At 52.5% G+C, this 10,000-nt stretch overlaps 1 protein-coding gene across 4 annotated transcripts in view; it reads right to left on the bottom strand.

Moving 5' to 3' along the window:
- cul9 (cullin 9) overlaps positions 1-10,000 on the bottom strand; it is a 70,881-nt gene that overhangs the window by 43,233 nt on the left and 17,648 nt on the right. For all 4 annotated transcript variants that reach the window (XM_078242854.1, XM_078242855.1, XM_078242856.1 and 1 more), the window contains exons 8-17: positions 9,217-9,407; positions 8,828-9,014; positions 8,304-8,528; positions 6,225-6,417; positions 4,761-4,962; positions 4,412-4,602; positions 1,939-2,135; positions 1,165-1,313; positions 943-1,031; positions 178-283 (exon numbers count right to left, since the gene is read on the bottom strand). In XM_078242854.1, the coding sequence (XP_078098980.1) occupies positions 178-283; positions 943-1,031; positions 1,165-1,313; positions 1,939-2,135; positions 4,412-4,602; positions 4,761-4,962; positions 6,225-6,417; positions 8,304-8,528; positions 8,828-9,014; positions 9,217-9,407 (1,730 nt within the window). The remainder of the gene's footprint in view (positions 1-177; positions 284-942; positions 1,032-1,164; positions 1,314-1,938; positions 2,136-4,411; positions 4,603-4,760; positions 4,963-6,224; positions 6,418-8,303; positions 8,529-8,827; positions 9,015-9,216; positions 9,408-10,000) is intronic.

Raw genomic sequence — 10,000 nt, 5'->3', positions numbered from 1 at the left:
AGGAGAGTTAGAGACTAGAACCGCCTAGCAGCCAATCACAGGAGAGTTAGAGACTAGAACCGCCTAGCAGCCAATCACAGGAGGGCTTTATTACCACTTCTTTTTCTTATAATATTTCGACTTTATTCTTGAAATATGATGAATTCTTGATTGAATTCTTGTGAGTTTGTCGTGTACCTCTCTGTCGCTGATGAAGGCCGTCATGGAGGACAGGCAGGGCTCGATGCTCTCGTGCCACGGCAGCACGTCCTCCTCGTAGTTGTCCAGGAACTTGTTCAGGATCCTGAGAGAGACAAACAGCCAATCAGACGAGCAGGGAGACAAACAGCCAATCAGACGAGCAGTGTGTGTGTCTCTGTGTGTGTGTGTCTCTGTGTGTGTCTCTGTGTGCATGTCTGTGTATGTCTATGTCTCTGTGTGTGTGTGTCTCTGTGTTTGTCTGTGTGTGTGTCTCTGTGTGTGTGTCTCTGTGTGCATGTCTGTGTGTGTGTGTCTGTGTCTGTGTGTGTGTGTGTGTGTGTGTGTGTGTGTGTCTGTGTGTGTGTGTGTGTGTGTCTGTGTGTGTGTGTGTGTCTGTGTGTGTGTGTCTGTGTGTGTGTGTGTGTGTCTCTGTGTGTGTGTGTGTGTGTGTGTCTCTGTGTGTGTGTCTGTGCGTGCGTGTGTGTCTGTGCGTGCGTGTGTGTCTGTGCGTGCGTGTGTGTCTGTGCGTGTGTGTCTGTGCGTGTGTGTCTGTGCGTGTGTGTCTGTGCGTGTGTCGACGCAGTAAGCAGGCTGAATAAAGAAGAGGAAACCTTCCCACAATACAAGTCAAGGGAGACGTCTCTATCATCACCACCACCATGGGGGTCAAAGGTCACAGTACCTGAGGTCACCACCACCATGGGGGTCAAAGGTCACAGTACCTGAGGTCACCACCACCATGGGGGTCAAAGGTCACAGTACCTGAGGATGGAGAGCTGGACGGCCCGGTCTGCTCGGTGCTGCTCTATCAGACGAACCAGATCCTGATACGTGTCTCGACTGTGGGTCACCTGAACAAACAATCAGCAGTTTTTGGGAGAATTCTGTGTGTGTGTGTCTCTCTGTGTGTGTGTCTCTGTGTGTGTGTGTGGCTTAGTGAAGAGGGAGACAGGTGTGAGTAGGAGGAGCAGAGTCATCTTGTACCTGGCTGCGTTGGTCCTCCAGCTGCGAGGCGTCGTCACACAGCAGCTGCTCCAGAGTCTGGATCACCTCTTTAGTGGCCGCCAGCTCCTTCAGACTCACCACCAACATCTGCAGCTCTGTGTCCTTAAAGTCCAGCTGCTCTCGACACTCTGAAGACAGACAGACAGGCAGGCAGACAGACAGACAGACAGACACACAGGTTAGCGCGCTCTCCCTCTCTCGCTATCCATCTCTCCCTCTCTCGCTATCCATCCCTCTGTATCCATCTCTCTCTCTCTCGCTATCCATCTCTCTGTATCCATCTCCCTCTCTCGCTATCCATCTCTCTGTATCCATCTCCCTCTCTCGCTATCCATCTCTCGCTATCCATCTCCCTCTCTCGCTATCCATCTCCCTCTCTCGCTATCCATCTCCCTCTCTCGCTATCCATCTCCCTCTCTCGCTATCCGTCTCTCGCTATCCATCTCTCTGTATCCATCTCTCCCTCTCTCGCTATCCATCTCTCTGTATCCATCTCTCGCTATCCATCTCCCTCTCTCGCTATCCATCTCTCTGTATCCATCTCTCTGTATCCATCTCCCTCTCTCGCTATCCATCTCTCTGTATCCATCTCCCTCTCTCGCTATCCATCTCTCTGTATCCATCTCCCTCTCTCGCTATCCGTCTCTCGCTATCCATCTCTCTGTATCCATCTCCCTCTCTCGCTATCCATCCCTCTGTATCCATCTCTCTCCCTCCCTCCCTCTGTATCTCTCTCTCCTCTCCCTCTCTCACCTTTGCTCTCCAGCTTGTGCACCATGGAGATGTGGTTGAGTGCGATGATGGCGAGCATGGTCTCAGCTCTGGACAGAGTCAGACACTTCTTGAGGACGGCAGTGACGTCGGCGGCCACCAGCTGCTCCGCCAGGCTCTTGTGGTTGGAGATGAGCATGATGATGACGAGCAGGCCGTTACGCACCGACAGCATGCAGCTGCACAATCATCACAAACAGGAGGCAGAGCATCAGCACACTAGTCAGGGTACACTCACGATTCTCCAAGTTAGGATGACATTTAACGCAAACTGCACGACCATATAACAGAAGATCTGAGTGGGTTTAAAGCCTGAGAGAAGAAGGATTTACTGAGTAATGGTACATGTTTTATAATACTCACTTATGGCGCTTTTCCATCACGTGGTACCTGCTCGCCTCGCCTCTACTCGCCTTTTTTGGTTTTCCATTACGAAAAAAAGTCCCTGGTACCTGCTAACAGGTACTTTATGTAGTACCAGCTCAGTCGAGGTTCCCAGCGAGCTGAGGCGATACCAAAAGGTGACGTGAAAGCGACAGACGGGGGTGTCCTGAACAAACCTGCTATGTTTAAATAGTTCAGCCAGCTGTTTATTTCTGCTGCCTCCAGCTTCATCTGAAACTAAATGTGTCTTCTGACAACAACACACCTTCCACGTTCTGTGTCGCGTTAGGTCACCTCTTGTTTTCCAGTCCTGCGGAGGCTCCAGGCAGAGCTTTCTCCGTAGCCACGTACACACACACGGCCGGCTCGATGCACGCAGCAGCGCACAAGTATAAACATCAGGCCACTTACATCGGCTACGGAGAAAGCTCTGCCTGGAGCCTCCACAGAACTGGAAAACAAGCTCAAGTGGCCTGATGTTTATACGCTGGTGTTTGTGTTGAGCCGGCATATAACGACCAGCCACGCTGAGGCGGTACTAACATCTGCAACGGAAAACAGACGCACAGTGAGGAGAGGAGAGGCGAGGAGAGGAGAGACGAGGAGAGGAGAGGAGAGCAGGTACCATGTGATGGAAAAACGCCACTAAATTCATAAACCTGTAATGTTCTAACATCCAAGTTACAATAAACGGAGGAAATTGTAAAGTTACACACACACATAGACAGACACACACACACATAGACACACACAGACAGACACACACACACACACACGAGACACACACACCCACACACAGAGAGACACACACACCCACACACAGACAGACACACACACACACACAGAGACACACACACAGAGACACACACACACAGACACACACACATGAGACACTCACACACACACACACACACACAGAGACACACACACAGACACACACACATAGACAGACACACACCCACACACAGAGAGAGACACACACACACACACCCACACACAGAGAGAGACACACACACACACACACACACACACACACACACACACACACACACACACACACACACACACACACACACACACACACAGACAGACACACACACCCACACAGACAGACACACACACGAGACACACACACACCCACACACACGAGACACACACACCCACACACAGAGACACACACACCCACACACAGAGACAGACACACACACACACACAGAGACAGACACACACACGAGACACACACACACAGAGACAGACACACACACAGACACACACACATGAGACACTCACACACACACACACACAGAGACACACACACAGACACACACACATAGACAGACACACACACACACACACAGAGAGAGACACACACACACACACCCACACACACAGAGACACACACACACACACACACACACACACACACACACACACAGAGACAGACACACACACACACACACACAGAGAGACACACACCCACACAGAGACACACAGACACACCCACACAGAGACACTCACACCCACACACACACACACACCCACACAGAGACAGACACACACACCCACCCACACACACCCACACACACACAGAGAGACAGACACACACACACACACACACACACACACACACACACAGAGAGACACACACACAGAGACAGACACACACACACACACACAGAGACACACACACACAGAAAATTAACCGGATGTTTTATGTTGTTTCTGTGCTTGACTTCCTGTCCCACACTATCTGCTGTGTGCTGATTTGCTGCGGAGCTCTCTGGTCCGTAAAATAGAAGCTCAGCATATCAGCTCCAGAGGGCTGGGACCGCCAGAGCTGGGACGGAGTAGGGACGCAGACGTTCTGCAGTCAGTGGAAATACACACACTGACTTTAATGGAAACCTAATGACTCCGTCGACGCTCTGGAGCGGACGTTAAGAGTTACGCACCCAGTGGAAATTGGTGGTAAGCCCTTTCGCAAGAACGCGCACCAAAGTCCCGGAGTCTGTGAGGACTTTGGGATTGGGCCACTGTATGTGGCTGGATGTTTTGTGCAGCTGGGAGTTACCCTTTAGTCTGGAGCATGAGGTCGATGGCGGCGGGGATGGCTCCCAGCAGCCCCTTGGAGCCTTCGGGCGTGGCCGAGCCGATGCTGGCGAAGATCTCCAACATCATCTGAGTGCCGGACTCGGAGAGCGGGACGCTGCTGCCCACGCTGCGCAGGTCGTGTTTACTCGCTCCAGTGATGACCTTCAGAGTCTGAGAGGAAGTCACGAAGAGTCAGGGTTCACACGTTAAAGCAGTGACTGATGGGAACAACAATCAAAAGACACTGCTGAAGTTTGTGTGTGTGTGTCTGTCTGTGTGTGTCTATGTGTGTGTGTAGATTTCAGTAGACGTGAAGGAAAATGTCTCACTGCGAGCGCCAGCTGCTGGACGTGCGTTACGCTGGAGAACTCCTGCATGCAGGACAGCACGGCCTTGACTCCGCCCTCGGTGGCGAAGGAAACCCTCCACTCGTACTTCAGCATGAGGAGGTGAGTGAGTCTCAGCGTGCCGATCACCAGATCTCTGGAGGACGAGCCCAGCAACTCCACCAACAGCTTCAACACCTTGTCCCTGACACACACACAGAGACAGACACACACACAGACACACACACACACACACACACACACACACAGACAGACAGACACACACAGACACACGTTAATATCACACAACCACTCTGATTGCTAGATATCCCTCATTTGGGTTCCAATCAACCAGAGCAGGTTGTCCTCCCATCCAGGAATGCTGTGTGGACTAGTCAGACCCTCCTCCACAGCTCTGTGGAGGAGGGTCTGACTAGAAGAGACTAATGTCACATGAACACCACATGGATAATATGTGACTGCACGTTGGTCCACAAACGGTCACTTCTAAACATTTTAAATCATCTCAAGCAGCTGGGTTGAACTGGAACATTAATGGTGAAACACTCCCATTAACACGGCTACGCTTTGGTTTAAAAAGGCACATCTCCAGCTACGTTCCCCCTCTCATTCCTCCCTGCTCTGGTGTTCCCCCTCTCATTCCCCCTGCTCTGGTGTCTCCCCCCCCCTCTCATTCCCCCTGCTCTGGTGTTCCCCCCTCTCATTCCCCCTGCTCTGGTGTTCCCCCCTCTCATTCCCCCTGCTCTGGTGTTCCCCCCTCTCATTCCCCCTGCTCTGGTGTTCCCCCCTCTCATTCCCCCTGCTCTGGTGTTCCCCCTCTCATTCCCCCTGCTCTGGTGTTTCCCCTCTCATTCCCCCTGCTCTGGTGTTCCCCCCTCTCATTCCCCCCTGCTCTGGTGTTTCCCTCTCATTCCCCCTGCTCTGGTGTTTCCCCCTCTCATTCCCCCCTGCTCTGGTGTTTCCCCCTCTCATTCCCTCCCTGCTCTGGTGTTCCCCCCTCTCATGTTTTCTCCCCCTGCTCTGCACCCTCATCCCCCCTGCTCTGGTGTTTCCCCCTCTCATTCCCCCCTGCTCTGGTGTCCCCCCTCTCATTCCCCCTGCTCTGGTGTTCCCCCCTCTCATTCCCCCCTGCTCTGGTGTTCCCCCCTCTCATTCCCCCTGCTCTGGTGTCCCCCCCTCTCATTCCCCCCTGCTCTGGTGTTCCCCCACTCTCATTCCCCCCTGCTCTGGTGTTTCCCCCCTCTCATTCCCCCCCCTGCTCTGGTGTTCCCCCCCTCTCATTCCCCCCTGCTCTGGTGTTCCCCCCTCTCATTCCCCCCTGCTCTGGTGTTTCCCCCTCTCATTCCCCCTGCTCTGGCGTTCCCCACTCTCATTCCCCCCTGCTCTGACAATCCCCCCTCTCGTAGCCTGAAGGAGCTGTGGCTCGGTGTACTTCCCGTTTCTCACCGTATGGTCTGTGCTGAGTCGCTCCTCATGGAGTTCTTCTCCTGCGTGCCTTTCTCTTCCAGCAGCCGGTTGATGAAGAGGACCGCGGCCAGCTGCTCCGACCCCCCCGTGCCCCCCTTCCTCAGGATGTCCACCACCTCCCCCAGCTTCTCCAGCACCGTCTTCTTCCCCTGCACCCGTGGGGAGTTGAACACTGCAGACAGACACACATCAGCTTTAACCACGCAATGTTTACAGCACTTGTGACATTTTAAAGGTGCTGTAGGGAGGATTGTGAAGGTCCAGGACTTAGCTAAAGAATTTGAACTTCTCAGTCCCTCCCCCTTTTTCCGCTAAAGCCCAAAACGGTCTCCTAAGCCCCTCCCCCCACAAGGGAGAATGAATGCGTGTGCATGAGCAGTGATTGACATGCAGTTAGACACCCCCCCTGGCCCTGATTGGTCCATCTGAACAGTTAGACACCCCCCCCCTGGCCCTGATTGGTCCATCTGAACAGTTAGACACCCCCTGGCCCTGATTGGTCCATCTGAACAGTTAGACACCCCCCTGGCCCTGATTGGTCCATCTGAACAGTTAGACACCCCCCTGGCCCTGATTGGTCCATCTGAACAGTTAGACACCCCCTGGCCCTGATTGGTCCATCTGAACAGTTAGACACCCCCTGGCCCTGATTGGTCCATCTGAACAGTTAGACAGCCCCCCCCTGGCCCTGATTGGTCCATCTGAACAGTTAGACACCCCCCTGGCCCTGATTGGTCCATCTGAACAGTTAGACACCCCCCTGGCCCTGATTGGTCCATCTGAACAGTTAGACACACCCCCTGGCCCTGATTGGTCCATCTGAACAGTTAGACACCCCCCTGGCCCTGATTGGTCCATCTGAACAGTTAGACACGCCCCTGGCCCTGATTGGTCCATCTGAACAGTTAGACACGCCCCTGGCCCTGATTGGTCCATCTGAACAGTTAGACACCCCCCTGGCCCTGATTGGTCCATCTGAACAGGGCTCCAGGCTGTAGGTGGAGCCAGAGGAGCTGATTATTTTAATGACCTGCTTCCTGTAGTTCTACTGGAACATCGGGTCAGTTTCAGCAGATATGACAGAAAGGGAGTTTTAGAAGACTTACCTGCTGCAGCTTTAATTCAGACGAAATTGCCACATCACTATTTTATTTAATATATTTCAAAAAAAGCAGAAAAAATGTAAATTAAAGCGACACAAACGTGGAAAACGGCAGCAAAGCAGAAAGACCAGACAGACAGGATGCATCACACTTTTAAACCAACATGGGCGCGGCCACTCAAAGTAAACTAAAGGTCTGTGTATCACAGTCACCGTGTTTTACAGAAGGATGACTGACTCCCCACCCATATAATAAATATATAGAAATAAGGATGACTGACTCCCCACTCATATAATAAATATATAGAAATAAGGATGACTGACTCCCCACTCATATAATAAATATATAGAAATAACAGTAACAAATTGGTTAAAGGGGTGTTTAGACAGTACTGGTGGCAGTAAAAAGTGTTTAAAAAAAACCCTGTCTGTCTGCGTGTGTGCGTCTCTGTGTGTGTGTGTGTGTGTCTCTGTGTGTGTGTCTGTGTGTGTGTCTCTGTGCGTCTCTGTGTCTCTGTGTGTGTGTCTCTCTGTGTGTCTCTGTGTGTGTGTGTGTGCCTCTCTGTGTGTGTGTCTCTGTGTGCGTCTGTGTGTGTCTCTCTGTGCATCTCTGTGTGTGTGTGTGCGTCTCTGTGTGTGTGTCTCTGTGTGCGTCTGTGTGTGTGTGCGTCTGTGTGTGTGTGTGTGTGTGTCTGTGTGTGTGTGTGTGTGTGTGTGTGTGTGTGTGTGTGTGTGTGTGTGCGTGTGTGTGTGCGTCTCTGTGTGTGTGTGTGTCTCTCTGTGCGTCTCTGTGTGTGTGTGTGTGTCTGTCTGTGTGTGTGTCTCTGTGCGTCCCTGTGTGTGTGTGTGTGTCTGTCTGTGTGTGTGTCTCTGTGCGTCTCTGTGTGTGTGTGTGTGTGTGTGTGTCTCTCTGTGTTGGTGTTGACCCTGAAGGACAACAAGGGTTAATGGAGAACCTTTCATCTTGTCGTCCAGGTCGTCGGGGTATTTGCTGTCGTCCTCTGACGGAAGCTCGTTCTCCGTCTCCGGGCTGCCGCAGCCCGAGTCCACAACAGGAAGTTCCTTCTTGGCTTTCTTGGAGACGGAGCCCATCGCCGAGGAAGACGAGGTGGAGGCCGACGATGAAGACGACGAGTTCTGTCCTCCGCCTGCCAGGCCGGACGAACCCAGAGAGCTTTCAGCTGCAAAACAGACAAACAGTCAGACACAAGAAGACAACTACTGATTATATATTACAGACAGACTCAGACACACACAGACTGTCTGTCTGTCTGTGTGTCTGTCTGCCTGCCTGTCTGTTTCTCTGTCTGTATTTATTTATTTGTCTCTGTCTGTCTGTATTTGTGTCTGTCTGTCTGTATTTGTGTCTGTCTGTCTGTGTCTCTGCCTGTATGTCTGTATTTGTGTGTGTCTGCCTGTCTGCCTGCCTGTATTCGTGTCTGCCTGCCTGCCTGTCTGCCTGTCTGCCTGCCTGCCTCACCCAGCAGTTCCTGGTCCTCCAGACTGCCCCCCCCTCTCTTCAGGTAGTGTTTGGAGAAGGCGTGAGAACAGAGCAGGTCGCCCAGACACCACGACGGCAGCTTCTGCTTCAGGAAGTGAAGCAGCTTCTTCGCCACGTCTCCGGGGACGGACAGACCAATCAGAGACGAGTCGTCCAGCTCCGCCTCCTGCACCACAGAGACACACACGGATTTACAAACACATGCCAGTCACTTTTTGTGTGTGTGTGTGTCTCTGTGTGTGTGTGTGTGTCTGTGTCTCTGTGTGTGGGTGTCTCTGTGTGTGTGTCTGTGTCTCTGTGTGTGTGTGTGTGTGTGTCTGTGTCTCTGTGTGTGTGTCTGTGTGTGTCTGTGTCTCTGTGTGTCTGACCTGGTCGTCGAGGCTCTGCAGCAGCATGCTGTTGACTTCCTGCTGCTGTTTGATTTCCAGTTTCTTGATGAAGAAGAGGATCTCCCACCACTCGGCGCGACTCAGCGCGGGCGGCTCCAGGTGCAGACGCTCAGACAGGTACGGCAGCGAGTAGAGGCCACCGGGCGGCTTGGAGAAGAAGGTCTGACTCACTGGGGGGGGGGGGCAGAGTAACAAACGCTCAGGGACACACACCAGGGGACCTTTCAGGTCAGGGTCAGACTCTTCACTGATGCATCACGATTAGGGCTGGCTATCGTTGGGTGGGAATCACCAGACAATACGATATCATCACGATACTTATGTCACAATATTCTGCAGGGTTTCCCGCAGAAAGTGGGTTAGTTAAGGTGGGGGTGGCTACATTTAACAACACACACAAACACTGGCGCACACACCAGACGCCAGCCACCACGTCACTTCTGTTTACCGATAGCTAGCATTTAACTCAGGCTAATTAATTGGCTACTAAGTGGTGAATTTGGGCAGCCAGCCTCCCAAAAGAAAGCACAATGATATTAAATGTTAACCGATCATTAACCGTTGACCGACAAGCAGGTAACGGAGTCTCAGTTCACCGTCCGGGAGGCTCTGACACACGTTTCACACTCTGTCAGCAGACAGCTGTAGGCTTGTACTGGTTAATGTTCTGTGCGTTGTCACACACATGCAGCCACTTTCCCAAAACCGCTCGTGAGACTGACACAAGTCCACAGCGGCGTGTATGTCCGAGCCGGTCTCCGCC

The sequence above is a fragment of the Sander vitreus genome, chromosome 23 (genome assembly GCF_031162955.1).
Source record: "Sander vitreus isolate 19-12246 chromosome 23, sanVit1, whole genome shotgun sequence".
Classification (NCBI taxonomy): Eukaryota; Metazoa; Chordata; class Actinopteri; order Perciformes; family Percidae; genus Sander; species Sander vitreus.
Note: the sequence above shows the minus strand (reverse complement) of the source record. Positions and strands in the feature narration are given on the sequence as shown.